Source organism: Denticeps clupeoides, chromosome 7 (assembly GCF_900700375.1).
Source record: "Denticeps clupeoides chromosome 7, fDenClu1.1, whole genome shotgun sequence".
NCBI lineage: Eukaryota > Metazoa > Chordata > Actinopteri > Clupeiformes > Denticipitidae > Denticeps > Denticeps clupeoides.
The window spans coordinates 24528974-24549416 of record NC_041713.1 but is presented as its reverse complement, the minus strand read 5'-3'; the positions used below and the strand labels follow the sequence as shown (position 1 = coordinate 24549416).

Here is a 20443-nt window from a genome sequence, read left to right as displayed (position 1 = left end):
TGCATCGGGTGGCAGAGCATGGGAGTTCGGGGCTCAACAGGGGGCTCTGCGGCCTGCCACATTCCAATTTCCTTGTTTGACTCCTATGAGTCGTAGCAAAGCCACCCCCACCACTGATATCCCCATATTTGCAGCTCTTCCAAAAATGTGTCGATTAACTCACAGATCGGGCTGTTGTTTTCCAACAATGGAGTAGCCCAATCCAGGCAACTCGTCTTTTTCCTTAAAGTGAAAGTGAAGTAATTATGGGGACGCTTCCTTAACCGCTAGGCTACCACTGCCCCTTTTGGTTTTGGTTCCTTGACAAAGTTTGGCCCTTCCATTCCAGAGGGCCTCCCCAGAATCCATTTGTTTCCCCCAGTGATTCCCCCAGTGTGGGATGCAAAAGACCTTGGGCAAAGTCACACAGAAATAATCTTGAGCGAAGCTTCACCGACCCCTGGTTGTCATTATGATACACTGCAGCACAAAACACAGTGCACACAATAAAATGTGTCCTCTGCTTTTAACCCATCACCCTTGGTGAGAAGTGGGCAGCCATGACAAGTGCCCGGGAAGCAGTGTATGGGGATGGTACTTTGGTCAGTGGCACCTTGGCGGTTTGGATTCGAACCTTGCGATTATGACTCATTACCCACTATGCCACCACTGCCCGATCCTCTGCACACTGTCTCATCGTCATTGGAGATGAGCCCCACCATAAGTGGTGTCATTTGCGAACTTGATAGCATTATTTGGGTGACACAGTCATACATAAACTTTGTGTACGGTAGAGAACTTAGAACGTACCTCTGTAGAGATCCAGTGTTAATGCTGAGGGCTGTGGAAAGCAGTGAACCCACTATCTCTGTTCGCGGTCAGAGAGAAAATAAAGTTGACAAAGAGCAGCCTAGCATTGCGCCCCTGCTGTTCCAGGTGGGAGATGGAGCACTGTGATGATGGCATCTTCAGTCAATCTGTTAGCTCTGTATACATACTGGTGGGGGTCAAGTGTGGGAAGTGGGATGTGATGTGGCGACGGATCAGTCTTTCATAACACTTCATTATGACTGGTGTCAGTGCGACAGTTCGGTAGTCATTGTGGCTGCTGATGGTGGTCTTTTTGGGCAGCGGACAATTGTGCTAATTGTGACTTCAGGCAGGAATAGAGGAATGGGACGAAGCGTTAAAAATCCTGGTGACTAATCCAGGCAGCTGGTCAGTGCACTCTCTGAGGACCCTCCCAGTCCGGTCCAGCAGCCTTCCTTGGATTAACTGCATTGTTTTTCCATATGTTTTTACTGTGTAATATATTGCACAACTTCAATTTAGTCATCTTAAGTTCCATGGTCGAATCAGTGCCCAGAAACCAGCACTAAACAAAAGACATCTGAAAAAAAATTGCCAAGGCCCACAGTCTGCTAAAAGGATGAACGCTGGAAAAGTGGCCGGTGAAAGGTGGATTTTTCAAATGAATCTTCTGTTGAATTACACCACAGTCGCCGCAAATATTGCAGGAGACCTACTGAAGCCCATATGTATCCGAGATTCACCCAGAAAACGGTGAAGTTTCTGGTGACTAATCCTCTACCATTCACTGATGGACTCAAATCTCTACATCTAACTGAGCATCTGTGGGATGTGCTGTAAAAACAAGTTTGACCCATTAATGCTCCAATGCTCCATTAATGCTCCATATGCAATATGGACAATATGCTCTCAGGTCTAGTAGAAGTCATGCCTCAAGGAGTTTATACATTAATAAATAATCATGATAAATCATGTTTAAAATATTTAATGACTGTTGTGGTTATTGTCTGGATATGCTTAATAGTATATATTTAAAACAACATTTTTAAGCCCATGTGATTGGTGTGTATTTGTTAAAATAAATTTGATCCACTGTCAGTAAGACTGGAGAGGAAATTATGTGCCCCCATTATTCCAGACAGGGTTTGCGCTTGAGTTAGCCCTGCTGACTTACATTTACATTTTCGGCATTTGGCAGACGCCCTTATCCAGAGCGACTTACAACGTGCTTTCAAGTTACCATCGATGAAGAGATCAATTCCGGTTCACTAGGACCACAACTATGAATACAATCTTTTTATTCACTCTGTTGTAGATTCTGTACACCACAATAAGAAAGTTACAATTTAATCTAAATATTCTTTAAAGAGGAAGGTCTTGAGCTGTCGTTGAGCTGTCACTAAGTCACTGAGAAGGAGAGAGCTGCGAGTTGTCTAGGTAAATAGCAAGATCCTGATGTGGTGAAGAATCTGCTGGAATAAATATAAGTTCAGTTTTGCTGGGATTGAGTTGGAGGTGATGGGCTGCCATCCAAGACGAGATGTCGGTTAGACATGCAGAGATTTTGGAAGCAGTATGTAGGTCAGAGGGAGGAAAGGAGAAGAGGAGTTGTGTGTCGTCAGCATAGCAGTGGTAGGATAATCCATGTGAGGAAATGACCTCACCAAGTGATCTCGTGTAGAGGGAGAAAAGGAGAGGACCTAGCACCTAGGGAGAGAGAGAAAAGGAGAGGACCTAGACTTAATATCCTTTCCTCTCACAAGATGGTTTCATCAGGATGATCCATCGCACAAAGACCAGGGAAGGAAATGGGTTTGCCATTTGTCTGTGCAATGGAGAGAGAATAAATTCTGCATCCTTGTTTTCTTCTGTTTAGGCATGACTCAAGCGAAGGACGCGCCCTTTACTTAGACCTATATATTCGATTGATATTAGGAAAGTTTTGTTTCAAAATGTTGCCACAAATCTGATTCCATATGATTATAGCAAATTCCGCACACGTCAAGAAGGCTAATATAACACGTGTATACAGTGAAAGTGCTGTTTATTGGCCCGGATGGCTTTCCATATGGAAGGCATCCAGGCCAATAAACAGAACTTTCAGGACACAATTTTAAAGTTTTTAAAACCCCGTAATCAGAAGGTTGCCAGTTCAAATCTCGATCTTCCAAGGTGCCGCTGATGTGCCACTGATAAAGCACCGTCCCCCAACACTGCTCCATGGGTACCTGTCAGGCCTTCCCACTCCTTACTCAGGGTGATGGGTTAAATGCAGAGGACAAATTTCACTGTGTGCACAGTGTGCTGTGCTGCTGTGTATCACAAGTGACAATCACTTCACTTTCACTTTCAAGTATATGCTGCAAAAATGTGTTTATAATGCCGCTTAGTGGTAAAACACCGTTTTCTTGTATCTCCGGTCTGTGCGCTTCACAACCAATAAAGCTGCGCTGTCAGGACCAAATCAGTAACTCAGAACATCAGATCACACCAGTCCAGCACAGATCTCCTACGCTGCACCAGCAAAGGGATACACAACAATTCAGCAGTCAGATTATTTTTTAGCACTTAAAACCATAAGGTGGTTAATATTTAATGGAAAGAGGCTGTGTTTCATACACTCATTCCTTTGAACAATATTACATTTAAAGAAACAGAGATCAAATAATTAAACTCACACTTCAAATACATGAAATCAAATTCCTCAAACATTTTAGTTTTTGCTTCACACAGTACAGAAATTCTTTCAGAAAGTATGTATTGGCTTTATAGGATCTGTGCATATATGTGGTATGTATGCAGATGTTTGAAGAAAAAGTAGTACAAGTATATACAGTATGTAAGAAAAACACTATGGTGTGATGGATGTGTGTGTTAGTCTATGTATGAGGGTCTGTTTAAGTGCCTGGCAACAGCTGGCAGGAAAGACCTTCTGAATCTCACCGATTTTATACCAGTGCCTGTCAGGGGGATAAACTGTCTTTGAAACAGATGAGCTCTTCAATTCTTCTGTATTCAAATGGTGGTATATTCATTTTCAGAATGAATTCCTTGTAGTGAGGGCACTGAAGAAGTTTCTGCATGGTGAGGAGCTTTGGTGGCCCAGGACTTTTCCCTGTGAGGTACAGGAACCTGTCCTATCCCAGTATCTTTACCCAGATGTCCGGATGCTCTTCCATCTTCTTAAGCCATGCTGAGTGAGACTGGTGAATGAACATTAGCGTGACATCCAAGCATTCATATGCCACAAGCACCATGTGTAGGAATGGCCGAGAATTATAACCAGAGTGCCACAAATATCCCAGGGAATATTTTAAAGTCCACAAGGGGTCACAACCATCATAAATCAGCTCAATCAGGGAGTCAATGTCCCACCAATAAAATATAAATGACAAACTGTCAAGTTCATCTCTGTAGTGTTTTGCTTCATCATCATCAGCCATACATAAATGAAACTTTTCTACCTTTTCTATGAATTTGTCAATTTTGGTCGTTGTTTTCAACGCTTTTCTCAATCCTTACACTTCCAACAATCCCGGCCTAGCGAATTTGTTCAGCAAATAATTGCAGTATTTGACATTTCTGTAAGTCATTGCTATGAGGAGGATTTGTTTAGTTGAGTAAAAAAATGGATCATTGAAAAAATATTCAAGGCGCTCCAAAGATTCCTCGTTTTTCACGGTTTTAAAAAATTCGCTTTTATGGTTAATTTTTAAATATATTTAATCTAATTTTCATATTTTTATTGTTTAAATAAATCAACATGAGGCTTTAAATCCAAAAAGACCTGATTGCTCTACCCCTATGACATTTAAATAGGTGAAGTCTGTCCGGGAGGGACGTTTAAACTTCGCCTGAGCAGAGAGAGAAAGTTATTTAATTCTTTATTATTTGTTCCCTTATTCTTTATTTTTTAATCTTTGTTATTAACATTTTGTAATGTGATTTTACTATGTCACCTGTTTACTTTCACACTGGTCTTGAAAAATCAAAAACTACTGACTTCCTAAAAGTATCTTCACGTATCCAGTTGTCACGTCCTCAGGGGAACTGAGTAGTAACATGAATATGGTTTGGAGAGGAAAAAGGGCTCAGGGTTATTGAGGTATGAATGGTGTCTTTATTTACATTGAGGGATATTAACAAGCAACAACGCAAGACATCACAGAGAAACACAACCAAGCCAACCAAAGGCCAGAGGTTAACTAAAGGGAGGAAAGAACAGAAGCAGAAACAAGCACACAACCAACTGTTACACACAATCCTAACCAATGAAACAAGTTTAACCACATAGAACAGGACGAGATCTCTAGACCTCTTGAACAGCAGCAAAGGTCTCAATCCTAATGTCAACACAGCTCAATGAAAACAGGGAGCTTCCGGACTTCAATCAAACACTATTTATGGCCAAAGTTATTGACAAAACGTCTTTAACCCTTCAGATCAGATCTAATCCCATTCAGAACACATTCTTTAAGTTTGAGCTGTGGGGGGCTAAAGGAAGTGTGATTGCTTTCAGTCAATCCGATTCCTAAAGAAGATTCCTGTTCAGGCGCCTTCCTCAAAGTAAAATGTTTTTATTCTCTCTCACTATATTCTCAGTCTAGTTTTGCGCCATGAAATTCATCTCCATTGTTATTTCCTTGTATCCTTTAATACATTTTGTAGCAAATAAATGTGTAAAATCTTTATACTATTTGTTTTCATTTTGAATTAGGTTCAGCATCATTATTGACCAAGTGTCTAAAAAAACCATCTTCATTAGTGGTGTAAAGACAAAATAAAAAATATAAAAATTTGACAGCACATAGAGTTTCATGTGACATGGCAAAGTTCAAAGAATACATTTCTCCACTGTGCAATACGAAATACAATATGTGTATGTGTAATTTCTTCCCCAGAAGAGTCATCTTCTCCTGTGCTGTGTTGTCATCTGTACTGCAGAATAAAGCTGCCTGTATAAATCTTAAAATCCTGAATACCACAAGTTGATTGACTCTAGCATTAGGGAGTGTTGGCCTAACGGTTGATGCAACGGAGTCAAATCCAATAGCCTGCACCAAGTTGCCCTCCCCAACAAAGGAAAGTGAAAGTGAAGTGATTGACATCTACCGGATTCATGGCCGCCCCCTTGAATCCACCAGTGCATGCACCTGTGGGAACCAGGGGTCGTTGAAGCCCAGCTCAAGACAAACGGTAGAGTGCATCGGGTGGCAGAGCATGGGAGTTCGGGGCTCACCAGGGGGTTCTGCGGCCTCCCACATCCAAATTTCCTTGTTTGACTCCTATGAGTCGTAGCAAAGCTGCCCCCACCACCGATATCCCCATATTTGCAGCTCTTCCAAAAATGTGTCGATTAACTCAAAGATTGGGCCCTGGTGTTCCAACAATGGAGTAGCCCAATCCAGGCAACTCATTTTTTTCCTGTAAGTGAAAGTGAAGAGATGTTGCACACAGTGTGACACACTGCAGCATAGCACACGGTGCACACAACGAAATGTGTAATCTGCTTTTAACCCATCATCGTTGGTGAGCAGTGGGCAGCCATGACAGGCACCCGGGGAGCAGTGTGAGGGGACGGTGCTTTGCTCAGTGGCACCTCAGTGTCACCTTGGCAACCTTCTGATTACGGGGACGCTTCCTTAACTGCTAGGCTACCGCTGCCCCTTTTGGTTTTGGTTCCTTGACAACGTTTGGCCCTTCCATTCCAGAGGGCCTCACCAGAATCCATTTAACTGAGTTGTTTATTTGTTTATTTAGTGACTTGTGATTCTCCCAGTGTGAGAGGCAAGAGACCTTTGGGAAAGTCACACAGAAATAATGTTTAACATCCAAATAATTTTCACAGTGGAACAAAAAGAATTTGCAACCTGTTCATTCACTGTTGTAAGAGCCTTAGAGGAGTGGTTCCCAAACTTTTTTTTTTCTTTAATGCCCTCCTTTTTATTTAAACACATTTACTTTTTATATGAAGTATCAGCATTGGATCACTATCACCAATACCAACTTGAATTTTACTTGGGATTGGATCAAGAAGGAAATCAGTGCAATGGCACATCCCTAGCACAGGGGAGGATGTGGCGCAACCATTGAGGAGGACCAGCATAAAACAGTGCCTCTTGCAACTTCCAGTGGATCTCCATCATTTCTCCCTGCCGACACTTGCGTCTCTGCCACAGTGCAACACGAAACTGCCTCAACATTAACACTGTGTGCCGGTCTTCATCAAGTTGACTGACTTGATGAGTCCTCTAATGAGTTAAAAATGTGTCCTCCAGCAGTGTGCAGCCATGACAAGTGCCGGGAAGCAGTGTATGGGGACGGTACTTTGGCACCTTGGCGGTTTGGATTCGTGTGGCATTTGCCAAGGGTAGGATGAAGGAGGAAGAATGGAAGATGAAACCAAAGAATATTGATGAACTCTTGGAGGCATGCAAGACTGCTTTCTTTGCTATTCCTGATGACTTCATCAATAAATTGTATCAATCCTTGCCAAACCGCATGGATGCAGTCCTTCAAGCTCATGGAAGTCATACAATATTTTAAATTTGGATCTTACAGCACCACTACTTAATTTGCTGACATATTTTTGTTTTTGCAGTAAATTTGTTCAATTTCTGTTTTGGCAACAAAACGTTTGTCTTGCCAAAATTTGACCTTTCTGTCTTGATTAAATAATACATATTTTTTCAGTGAAACTCTTGTCCTGACTGGAGCGACTGCACCCAAATACACTGAGGAGTAATGGATGAAGGCAACCTGAGAATACATGAGAGTTTAAAACTTAACAGACTGTTTGAGAGCAACTGTATTATTGAAGAACATAGAAGTAAACACTGATGCAGACATGGATCTGTGTGACTGTTCCGTAAAATACTTTTACTAAATGCTGCACATATACTGACCTCAGCTGCAAATAATGTAACTGTACCTTTATTTTAAACATGGTTGCGTAACATCATATATCTGCATTTAGCCCATTAAATAAAATTAGCTGTTTATGTAATGCATTTAATGCATTTTGTTATAGTATACTGATTTGTAATATTTTAAAACACGTTATTTATAATAATAAACAGATCTTATAATGCATTTATTTCTGATTTTGTACCCTAGTGCATCGTTTGTGCAAACCTGTTCACCTGTTCTGTGAGCTGCTATTCAGCGCGGCGTCGGCACGCAATCCCTTATGGGAAATGAAGTCTCCACATCGTGGTGCACTTTCTAGCGGCGCAAAAACGAGAAACAACTCTGTTTAAACAGCATGAGCGCAAGCGGACCCACTCACAAATACGACAAGCACTCTGTACGATTAATTTCAAGAAGCACAATATTCTGAAGCATTTTAAAACACGTAAAACTCCGTCTGCTGCCACGTTACTCTGGGCACGTGCTGCAGTTACACGTCTGCAACAAATGTCCTTAATAAATATGCGCTACCGAAATGTTTTCCATTAATCCAGGAGTTTTACTCATGATATCCATGGGGAGGTTGTGCGTCGAGCCGTCTCCAATCCGTGACATCGTCGGGTGGGATGGAACAAATCCGGTGCAGCAATTGGCTCACCAGACAGTAGCCCCGCCTCAAGACAAATCGGAACAAACGCTGCACAGCGATTGGTCAGTAGTTGGAACATCGGAACAGAGAAGAATAAAATTGTGGAGCGCAACCCTGAGTGTCTCCAGGGGGGACTGTCCCTGTAATTACTGGTTGTAGTTACAGTCACTCAGGATAAATGATAAATTCAGTAAATGTAAATTAGGGCCATGTTTATATAAATTGGGAAATTGTCAAATAACAAATGCACCCATAAACACTAATACATATTAATAAATCAGTGAGATTGTAACTAGTCAACGAGCTCCACCGTGACAAATAACATAAGACAAGTTTAGCACACATGAGGAACAAAATATGGCATTGGAAGGCATCTTAATTTTTTTATTAAAGTATTTGCATTCTACATTTTGTGTACCTATGCTTTAACATTTATAAAGGGGTGTATACAGAGGGTAAATGTATAATTGCGTTGCCTGCACATGTATCCTGTCACAAAAAATGCTGACTATTGCGAGACTCCCAGAGGAGGTGAGGGTTTCATGTTGCATGACTTTTTTATTTCAGTGATAGAACAGACGTATGTAGTTTTGTTTCGGTAATTGGTGCAGAACTGTCACTTGCTAAACGGTGCTACAGTTCTTCCGTGTACTCACGTCGCTAACAGGGAGCCTGTATAAACCTGATTAACTTTTCATTTGTTTGCTTGTGCAGGTATGCAGCCATCCCAGTGTTGTCTTTACTATTTTATTACATACAGGTCGATCGGTTTGAATTTCTACTCGTTCTGCGCTTTGTGAACGGAGAGGAGGGAGACAGCCATAACAAATGCACGCGGGTCAGGTAATCCATGTCATTAGTTAAACCCGATTCAAGTACCACGATACTAATATTAATGCTCACGTTTTTTTTTTACATTTACTACAACTTAATTATTGCAGGAACACTCACGGTGTAAGAAAATGTCCGCACAACTTCTGATTGGCTAAACCTGAACACATGACCAAGAAGGAAGTGACTGTTGTCTTCTGGTTCGTATGAGGGGCCGTTTAGGAAATATGTTACACAAACACATGTGAAACACACACGCATTCACATATGAAACTGATAAGCATGCATTTATACTACTGAAAACTTGCACACACACATATGAAACGCTCACACAGATACAGGTGAAAAGAACACACACACATATGAAACACTCGCACAGATACAGGTGAAAAGAACACGCACACACACATATGAAACGCTCACACAGATACAGGTGAAATAGACTCTTATGTAACAGACGAAAATTAAACTTAACACCCATATAGCATTACTGAAGCTTTTCACATCTTGGTGTGAGTGAAAACTTTTCACTATATCCGGAACCCATTTCACTATATCCGGAAGTCATATAAAATATTCAGCGGTATTCCTGCGTGCTTCTTAGGTCTCATCATGCCGGAATTTAACAGGGAAAATGTAATGACTGGGGCTGTCGGTTTGTTAACCACAATTTTATCATCCTCCGACATCATAAATGACATCGCGACTGCCATAAATATTAACTCCGCTGCATCAGTGACACCATCGACTGCAAACCAGTCTGCTGAAAGTGAGCTTCGATCGCTATTTCGCGGTGACAGCCCTCATGCCACAGCTACAACTCGGCAAGAGACACCACTCGCCGTGTCGGCCCGCTACACAACCAGACTCAATTTTAGCAGGTGGGGATCAAAGCCACGGCAAAGGTAAGCCCCGCAAATTATTTTAATTCCAGTTGTAAAGTAACAGATACTATATAGGCTTTAATATAACGTTAGCTGGTATGCTAATAACTTTTAAAAATGAGTAATAGAAGTAATGGGCAACAGACATTAGCACACTCTTCCTGACAAGGGTAACACATAACAGAGGTATTCAGTGTTCTTAAATGTTCACTGTTCACGATCACTAAAAAGATAACACATAGCTAGCTAATAAATACATGTATTATTTTAATTGATTTCATTGATTTATTGTGCCTTTGCTAGCTAGCACCGTTGAAATGCATTTACATTTATGGTTCATTTTATTTGCTGAAAATGACAGACACTTCTTCTGATGTTTGTTTTAGGTTTAAAAGAACTCCCCATAAAACCTATCACAAAGATGTCATACTACTTCCCAGCCCAAATGACAATTTGGTTGTGAAACAAAACAGGTACTTCATGCGAAGGGTCACATTTTGAACGCTTTTGAATTTGACAAAGCATGGGATAGTGGAATGGTGAAGGAGAGAATTAGGCATGCGTTCAAAGGAAAGATTCCAACTGATGTAAGGTAATATATCCCCTTATTAGTTTGTGTTTTTGCACTCTCATTTATTACATATTAGTTAAGATCCAACAATTCAGCTTTTTCACTGCCTGTAGATTGTCAATTATTGAACATTAGAAATAAAAGAAATCAATTGTGATAGACAACAAGCACTGAACATGCAACAACAAAATGCGTCCTCTACCCCCTGACATGAAAATTTCACTTTGTGATACCATTTAACTTTAATACTAGTTCCCCTAGCCTGTCTATAGTCCTGTAGTGGCTAGAAATGGCAATATGTATAAAGCAAGCTTTGGCAATTCTGCACCACCGTTCAGACACGGCACCAAGGAAAAGAGACTTCACCCTTAGTGACAGTGGGAAGCCATGACAGGCGCCCGGGGAACAGTGTGTGAGGACAGTACCGTGAGCAAGGGGACCTCAGTGGCACCTTGGCAGTTTGGGATTTGAACCTGTAACCTTATGTTTTACGAGTCCACTTCCATACCTGCTAGGCCATCAATGATTAATTGATTTAAATATTTGTTTAAATTTATTTTAATTATCCAGAAAACATGCTTGTATTTTCACTAATAGTCACGTATAATTTATATAATTTACATATAATATGTTACTAAAGAGAAACAGCTGACTTGGTAAATCTCAACTAATAAGTTGTAATATATTGTTGTGTGTATTACTATTCAAATAAAGTCATATATAAGTGTTTTGTTAATACTCAATTTCATAAATCAGTAGTCTATGCTAACAACAGAAGTAAAAATCTCAACTGTTTTATGCGCAGCATAGAACTTCTAATGGGATGTGGCAATAAACTGATTGTCCCAACACTAACTGATGGGCAGGAACTGGACGGATGTATGATACAAAATGTCTTCAGACTGAAGGCTTTGTATATCAGGCCGTCAAGACCTATTGAAGTAAGTAACTGTATACATATATACAGTCATGGCTGCCCACTGCTCACTACGGGTCATGGGTTAAATGCAGAGGACACATTTCACTGTGGGCACCATGTGCTGTGCTGCTGTGAATCACAATGACAATCACTTCACTTTAAGATTATAACTAGATGTATTTAGTGTGGCATCTGAACTTAGTGTGTATTTAAATTTTAACCAACCAGAAACATGCTTAGTCCTTAAATGGTCAAATGATTGTTTGCACATCAAGTGTTATTGATTGATGATGCCAATTTTTTTTAGATGATGCAAATCATGGCTTGTGTAACTGAAATTCGTAAATGTCAAAACAAAACAAGTTTGAAGATTCTGACTCTGATTGCATGGTGGATGATGAAGATCAAGAAGAAACTGTAAATGAAAGACAAAAAGATTCTATAGATGAGGCATTACCAATCAATCAAGAGCCTTCTACCTCACAAGCGGATACTTTGGTCACTAGCCAAAGTGCAGCATCTCCTCCTTCTCCATCTTCTGGGCCATCAAGAAGTTACGAAGTGCCCTCGGGTCACAGACCATAACACATACCTCACAGTTATGACTGGAATGACAGAATTGTCAGAGGAATCCGATGAAGAATTAAATCAAGCCATACAAGCCAGTCTTGAAAATCAATTGTGAGTTGAAGTCAGTGTTGGAGGGTGGAGTATTTAATATTATGTGAGATATAAAATGCATACTGATTTGTTTGATAAGGGGCAGTGGTGGCCTAGCGGTTAAGGAAGCGGCCCCGTAATCAGAAGGTTGTCGGTTCGAACCCCAATCCGCCAAGGTGCCCACGCACACTGCTCACCGGGCGCCTTTCATGGCTGCCCACTGCTCACCAAGGTTGATGGGTAAATTTCACTTTCGATTGATATGGTATTTGTAAACAAATCTGTATTTTATAGATAGTAAACTTTTAGTGAAGTTTATCTAACAGTTTCCACTTTGTGATAAATGTGATAATGTGTTGCAGAATCAAAAATTGAGAATAATCTACTTAAATCCTTCTGATACATTTCATTTTACAGTGGAAATGAATGCACACAAGATGTCCCAGTGCAACAACTACTTAACACGTTGGCAGCACAAATTAATTCCAATGCAACCAGCAAGTTTAACATCAGTCGATGTGCTGTTCTTGATGGGGCCATTAGAGGCTTTAAAAGGTCATCTTACAACCCGTCACAGAATTAGTGTGAAGTTTTCGGATGATTCTGGGAATACTGAGGAGGCCATAGATTTAGGAGGTCCAAGGAGGGAATTTCTCAGACTGCTGATGCAAGCTCTTAAAGAATCGTCAGTGTTTGAAGGTGCGGAAGAGAGAAAGAATTTGGCACTTGATTAACAAGGTAAATGGTTTGACTAAAGTCATACTGAAAACATAATTTTTTTTATTTACATTTCGTCACTGTTATGTACAGTGATTGTAACAAATTTCATGTTCATTTTTACCTATTAACTATATGTATATGTTTTGGTTCTCATCATTTTTTTCAGCACTAAGAGAGGACAGATACTTTGTTGCAGGAAGAGCCATTGCAGTCAGTTTGGTTCATGGAGGACCAGCTCCCAGTTTTTTGTCACCAACCCTTTTTTCTTGTCTGTCTGGAAGCCCAGAGATTGCAAAACCTACTCTGGATGATGTTGCTGACATTGAGCTGCGTGAGAAAATCAAAAAGGTATGCACCATACATACCTGCCAAAATACAAGACCACCAACTTAACTTGCCTTTTTATTTTTAGGAGAAGTTTGTTTTGCATTTGTGATGTGTTAGTACATTTTTATTTTGGTTTTATCATTTCAGATTTTAGAAGCAGCAACTATGAATGAGTTGATAGATCCTCTGTTGGACTACCTTACTAACAGTGGATGTCTTCGACCAATGAAGACTGTAAATGACAAACAAATGTTAGTCGAGGACATATTAATGTTTCAAGTCATCCACAGAATTCGAGGACCATTTGAAAGTGTCATGATCCGGACCGGCAGGGGTGACTCCGGATCCGGAGTTCGGACCGGAGTTTCAAGTTCGTCTCGTGTAAAGTTCCCTGATCGTGTTCACCTGGTGTATATTTATATAATTGTATAAAACTATCCTGTTCGTGTCTGTTTGCGGTCGGGTCATTGTGCGTGTTCATGTTCCCTTGTCTCGTGTGTAGTTTGTATTAAACCCCTGTCGTGTGAAATCGTGCAAATGCGTCCTCCTTCATCGCCATGTCCAGCCCACCCGTGACAGAAAGGTTATTTTTAAATTAGTTTCTTGCTCCCCATCTTCTTTTAGTATTTTAGTACATTATACAAATATATGTCATTCTTCACATGGATGAAGATTAGTGCTGGAAAGTTTGTGAATCATTTCCATTTTATATATTTTTGAATAAATAAAAAGTAAAACATTAGAATTTAACACACCGTGTCCCAAATGTTGTATACAGAAATAGTTCATTCTAAATTGTTTACAGACTTTTAAATACTTTAAATTTTTCTCTGGCATCACTGTATATTGTTATTTCTATATAGGTTTCGGGAAGGCATGAAAACACTTTGTGTCCTGCAAAAAATCCAGCAGTATCCAGATGCCTTCAATCCCTTGCTGTGCCACAAGAAAGATAAACTCACAGCAGACATCATCATTTTGTATAGAGATATTTTATGATATTCTGATAAGATTTTATTGTTGCAGAATTAATTGTAAAGTACAAACCCGATTCCAAAAAAGTTGGGACACTGAAAAAATTGTGAATAAAAAAGGACTACAATAATTTACAAATCACATAACTCATATTTAATTCACAATAGAATATAGATAACATATCAAATGATGAAAGTGAGACATTTTGAAATGTCATGCCCATTTTGGATATCATGAGAGCTACACATTCCATAACAGTTGGGACAGGTAGCAATAAGAGTCTGCTACTGTTGCTTCTGTAATGGAAATCACAACATTGGCTTAGGAATACTTCGAGAGCCTCGTTCCAACTTTTCTGAGATGTGTTGAATGATACATTTTCTCAGTTTAAACATTTGATATGTATAGTGTCCCAACTTTTCTGGAATCAAGTTTGTAAGTTATTAGTGTGTTATTTTAGTACTGGGTTTTTCATTTAAAGCATTCATGGGTAATGAAGATAAAATGTGTGTTCTCTTAGGTGAAGAAGGACCTACAAGTTGGGGAAGATTCTAACTTTTGCAACAGGAGCAAATGAAATTTCTCCTACTGGCTTTAGCCCTCAGCCCTCAATTGATTTCCTCCATAATGATAGAGTTTTCAACTCTACACATGATGCCTCAGCTCCACGTTTCCCGGTGGCCAATACATGTGTAAATTGTTTGCGCCTTCCACTACATAGTACCTATGAAGCATTCAAGACCAACATGAATTTTGCTATAGCCAACACTCAAGGATTTGGTATGCTGTAATTATGGTTTTAAACTGTAATTCTTAATTCCTTTTATTGTTTGAAAGGACCAATGTGATCATTTATTGTTCACATAGTTGAAGTGTAGCATTGATGTCTTCCTAGTTTTTTTGTATTTGCATCTACTTTATAGGCACAAATGTTACAGTATCTAAAACCTTCTGAAAGGTACTGTTAGTGCATCTAGTGGTGTTGTTCCTTTGTTTGTATTTTTTGTATTTGTTCTTTAACTCACTTTACCTGAGTAAAACAAAAAAATAACTATTGATTTTGTGCTACTACCTAGTGGCCCATTTCATACTCAATTCTGTGTTTCATATGTGTGTGTGTGCGTGTTCTTTTCACCTGTATCTGTGTGAGTGTTTCATATGTGTGTGTGCGCGTTCTTTTCACCTGTATCTGTGTGAGTGTTTCATATGTGTGTGTGTGTGCGAGTTTTCAGTAGTATAAATGCATGCTTGTCAGTTTCATATGTGAATGTGTGTGTGTTTCACATGTGTTTTTGTAACAAAAGTCTGAAATATTTCCTAAACGTCCCCTTATACGTAGGTGAGTGTTAGCAACCCAGTTATTAAAGTCTGCTGGAATATCTTTGGGTAATTACACAACATAGCAGCCTGGGAATTTTTCATTGTGTTACTCAAATATACATTTTTGTGCATGGTGTTGCAAAAACATGAATCCCCCAAGCATGAATGTGCATGAATCCCCCAAGAAAGAACTGAAAGACTTCACTACAAAAAGCATTTACATGCTGTGACACTTGCCAAAGGTTGTATTATTTGCTATTCTTAATCTGTAAATTATGAAATTGTATTCTAGGTTATATGCATAAAAATATTATTAAATACATTCCTTTTAGTGTTAGATTCTGTTTACTTGCTGGTATAAATATAATCCATTCAGTGACCCCTGGCTTTCCATTTAGTGAGCTGCTGGGCCACAAACTGCATCTTGAGAGCAGCCAGACGTGTGTCCTCCTCAGAGATGTCCAGGTGCCACACTGCCCTCACTGACCCACCCACAACAGGCAACATGAGAACCCGCACCCCTTGGCCCAGTGTCCGCTCCTCTGCCTCACACACCTGAGCTGCACGTCTGCAAAGCTCTGCAGGGCTCACACCCGGCTCACAAATGCGAAAACAGACAATGTTGGTTTCCACCGAGTTCAGGTCCAGCTGGTAGATTGGGGGGTTACACTGCAGAAGGGCTGTTGGTGTTTTGGGGGATGAGAGAAAAACAGCTTTAATATCATATTACCCCAAAATTATCCTGACATGAATTAGATTATTTTAGTGTTTTCTACCACAAAGCTTCCAAAATGGCTTTATGCTGAATAATTGCTGATGAGAAACCAATAAAAGAGACTGATGTATATTTGACATGAATATTGTGAATAGGTGTTTTATTGTTCTAACCTGTCACAGCTATAAATCAAATATCACTTTATTACTATGTGTTTTACTATCTGCACTGCATGAAAAAAAATTGAATGTTTGTATATGAAATACTGTGTGTGAAATATTGTTTTATCTGTCACAGTGGTGACATAGTGGGTAAGGAAGCAGACCTGTAATCGGAAGGTTGCCGGTTCGAATCCCAAACTGCCAAGGTACCACTGAGGCGCCACTAAGCAAAGTACCACCCCTCCACACTGCTCCCTGGCTGCCCACTGCTCACTAGGGTGCTCAATAAGTGTTAAATGCAAAGGACACATTTCGTTGTGCCACTGTATGCTGTGCTTGCTGTGTAGCATCACTTCACTTTCCCTTTTTTCCCCATTCACTTCACATGAAACGAACAAGATGTGCTTTAACTGCAGACTCCAAAACAGGTGACGGGTTTAGGAATTACAACAATTTGTATATTGGACAATTGCCTCTTCAATGTTTGGGTGTATTTTATTCCCCCATTAACAAGAAGTGTATAAAAGATCAAGAGTTAAGTTCTGCTATTTGTATTTGGAATTTTTGCAAAATCAAAAAAGATTAAAATTGTGTCAGTGTCCCACTATTTATGGACCTGACTGTATAAAATTCTGAATACCTAAGAGAGAATTAAATAATGGTACTGAACTGTGGAAGACGAAATGTCATGCAGATTGTGTATGGTTTTTGCCATTTTTTTATACAATTTGTTTCACTCTCGATATGTGATCCCCACCTTGTGCAAAAGTCCTGGCATTTCTGTGATCCTCTGGTAGTCTGCCCACCATATCTGACAGAGCCATCTTTCCTGCAACTGCCAAGACGCTAACTTGGAGGAGTCCCCCACCCAAAGCCTTTCGAGCACGAAGAGCTCGCTGTATAAAGTCCGCTGGCCCACCGAGAACAGTACCTACCGGTGCTCCCAAACCCTGGTGAAAACAAGATTATGCACTCATAATGGTTCTATAAATGGCAATCTCTATATAATTGATTAGCCCTGGATTCTGAAGATATTAAACATTTTGGAGCCATGTCACAGCACAACAGCAGAAGATGTGCAACACGACATTTGAGTTGTAAAACAAGTGAAGAAGTACACTTTTAGTACCATGATTAGAAGTAATGAATGTCAGGTAGTGACTTGTGTTGAGGGAGTGTGTACTGTGTGAAGTACCTTTGACAGACACACACTGACAGTGTGGCAGTGCTGCAGTATGGTGGAGGGCTGGACCCCCAGAGCGGCAGCCGCGTTCATCACACGAGCTCCGTCCATATGTACCTGTAGATCATATCTGTCTACCAGAGCACGAAGCTACAACACACACGCACACACACACACTTTAGAGTGCAATACATGGCTTTGAAGTTAAACACAGCTTCTCGTTCTTTATATGTCATGAGTGTGTTAATTTAAGTAAAGCATTTTATTGGAACTAAACATAAGAGTATAAATGCTCAGCAAGTGGACCCCCCTATGCTTACAGTGCATCTGGCAAATGTTCACATTGCATCACATTTTGTTATGTTACAACCTTATTCACAAGGTTCCAGCCTTGCAAATGTCCCACTTGTGGGACTAATAAAGGACCATCTTATTCCAAAATTGATCTAATAAATGTTTTCCCTGATCCTTAAAATGTTTCTGCAGCTCCAAATAAGCACAGTGGCCTCAATCGTCTGTAAGTGGAAGAAGTTCAAAACCACCAGAACTCTTCCTAGAGCTGGACAGCCACCTAAACTGAGGGCCTTAGTCAGGGAGGTGACCAATAATGGTCTCTCTCTCAGAGCTCTAGAGGTTCTCTGTGGGCAGAGGAGAACCTTATAGAGAGATATTTCTGCAGCAGTCTGTCACAGGATCACATTAACGGGACCCAGAAAACGTAGACGTAAGTGACGCACCAGGTATTAAGGCTGATGAGTGCCAGCTGGCGTTGCTCTGTCATTGTTCGGCTTCACGCAGAAAGACTCAGCTCCATCCTGTCTCACCTGCTCAAAGTAAGACTGGTCCTCATGTTGTTTATCTCCTCCTCATTGGGTACCAGTCCTGTCTCTTGCCTTCCTTGTTTTTGATTTGTGAGTGTTACCACCCGTAGGACAGCTTCGGCTGTCTCGTGCTTGCAGAGCTTACTCGCCTCTTCGTCATGTGCGCAATTGGATTTTCATCTCCTTATGTATTAAGTAGTGTATAAACAAATCCACACTGTGCAGATCCACACTGACCTCCTGTAAGAATGGGAGTGGCAACACACGTCCTCCCTGGATGTTGTGGGAGTTCTCCACACAGACCAAACGTGAACGGGGGTAATAGACATTTGGGTATCCATGGCGTATCTTGGCCTCCACCTGGTCCAAGTCGAAAGTACCATCAGGGAGGGTGGTGACGATCATAGAGTGGACTCCAGCCAGCTGGGAAGGGGTTCAGCATCAGCACATATACAGAAACGGGTAGATAGGCGAAAATGAATCATTCTGAACATGTTTTATTATGAATAAAGAAAATTAAAAGGGTGGAGGGAGCCTAATGGGTAAGACACAGAAGACCACAAAGTCCAAGGTCCCCACCATTGTGTCCCTGAGCAAGGCACTTAACCCTGGATGTCTCAAGGGGAGCTGTCCCTGATTAAAACGCGCTGTGGATATGGGCATCTGCTAATTGCCAGAAATGTAAATAGCACCAAGCAAATGCTGATGTTGATCAAATGTTATTTTTTGAAGAGAAAGAAATGGATTTAAAATAATTGTTTACATGTGAGAACTTATTAAGGGTGGTCTCACCTGTGCGCTCCCACCCTGCTCATAGATGTGCATGTGAGAGAGGTCACCTACAATCATCTCATCTCCACGCTCCCTACAGTGCACCATGACTGCAGTAAGAACAGACAAATCATCACTTTGAGGATAGTTCTTCTTTGACAGAAAATTAAATATTAAGAGTGTAACCTAACATTACCAGCAATCAGGTTACTCATGGTGCAAGAAGGCACAAATAGAGCCGATTCCATCCCAAAAACATCGGCTGCAAGCTTTTGGAGTCCTGCAAATAGACAAATGCTAAATTATGTTCATGCACAAGGATAAGAACTTTAATAATCATCAACCATACCGTTGGAAATCATCAGAGAATGATACAATGATACAAAGAAATGATCGGCCTATAATCTCAATGGTAGGTTTATTTGAACAGTGAGACGCAGAACAGTAACAGAAAATCTAAAATAATAAAAATTATAAATTAATTATAAATGTATTCCTTTTTGCCTAACATGCTTTAGTACTTGGTGGCAGAGTATTGCACAGGCAAGAACCTACCTTGTGGTATCCATTTGTGTACATACAAAAACATACATTTCATACATACATTTCAGTCCCATCATGTTTGTAATGTAGCTCAAATAAAAGTAAAAGTAGTAGTGGTGTGGTTTGAGCAGATAACTCTCGGTTTACACTAAGGACACTGGTGTATCACATAGAATCTATGGCCACTTACCATTGGCAGAAAAGTATTAATTCGATTTTTCACTCACATGACTTAGACTATTTAAAATAGATATGATTACTATATCAGTGCAAGGATTATGATTATTAAAGATCTGTTTACTTTACACAATTTGGGTCAGATAATGTCCAACCTTTGACTGCAGGATCATCCCCAAACACGTCATCTGTGTATTCAGCCTCGGCCATGGCTCTGCGCATCAACAGCCCGGGTTTGGTGACAGAGTCGCTGCGCAGGTCCACAGTCCGGAAAGGCACAGAATGAGTCGGTCTCTTGCTGACAGGTTGTGAAGTTCCAAAGTAGAACCAGGCCGTGTGTAAAATCCTGGAAGGTTGGAGTTTGTATTTGGAGAAACAGCTACTTATTTTGAGCGCAGATAAAGAAGACATCCTTTCAGTTTTCTTAAAATCTTTTTTAGAACGAAAGAACGATCTTGTGTTCTTGCGTTGCTTTTCTCAGTTTCACTTCTGGGTAACAAATACAACACCTGTGCCAA

The 20443-nt window shown here is 40.4% G+C and overlaps 1 protein-coding gene and 3 long non-coding RNA genes across 6 annotated transcripts; 3 read left to right on the top strand and 1 right to left on the bottom strand.

The window, feature by feature from the left end:
• The first annotated feature begins 8855 nt into the window (after positions 1 to 8855).
• On the top strand, positions 8856 to 12377 carry LOC114794913 (uncharacterized). Of its 3 annotated transcripts, XR_003750400.1 has the most exons (8): positions 8856 to 8878; positions 9108 to 9190; positions 9289 to 9378; positions 9915 to 10083; positions 10449 to 10654; positions 11439 to 11574; positions 11860 to 12233; positions 12313 to 12366. It is a non-coding gene; the product is annotated as an uncharacterized LOC114794913 (long non-coding RNA). The 3 variants fall into 3 exon arrangements; XR_003750399.1 differs by lacking the exons at positions 8856 to 8878; positions 9108 to 9190; positions 9289 to 9378 and having other exon boundaries at positions 9510 to 10083; positions 12319 to 12377; XR_003750398.1 differs by lacking the exons at positions 8856 to 8878; positions 9108 to 9190; positions 9289 to 9378 and having other exon boundaries at positions 9510 to 10083.
• A 257-nt stretch (positions 12378 to 12634) lies between these two features.
• On the top strand, positions 12635 to 13685 carry LOC114794914 (uncharacterized). Its single transcript, XR_003750401.1, has 3 exons — positions 12635 to 12950; positions 13099 to 13280; positions 13407 to 13685. It is a non-coding gene; the product is annotated as an uncharacterized LOC114794914 (long non-coding RNA).
• A 152-nt stretch (positions 13686 to 13837) lies between these two features.
• On the top strand, positions 13838 to 15290 carry LOC114794915 (uncharacterized). The gene is made up of 2 exons (XR_003750402.1): positions 13838 to 14239; positions 14755 to 15290. It is a non-coding gene; the product is annotated as an uncharacterized LOC114794915 (long non-coding RNA).
• Positions 15291 to 15754: 464 nt separating this feature from the next.
• LOC114794912 (probable low-specificity L-threonine aldolase 2) lies at positions 15755 to 20431 on the bottom strand. The gene is made up of 7 exons (XM_028987755.1): positions 20081 to 20431; positions 19402 to 19485; positions 19227 to 19315; positions 18672 to 18857; positions 17626 to 17763; positions 17188 to 17380; positions 15755 to 16234 (listed from the first exon to the last, which is right to left on the bottom strand). The coding sequence occupies exons 1-7, from the start codon at positions 20334 to 20336 to the stop codon at positions 15927 to 15929; spliced, it is 1254 nt and encodes a 417-aa protein (XP_028843588.1). The 5' UTR covers positions 20337 to 20431; the 3' UTR covers positions 15755 to 15926.
• Between the last annotated feature and the right edge of the window lie 12 nt (positions 20432 to 20443).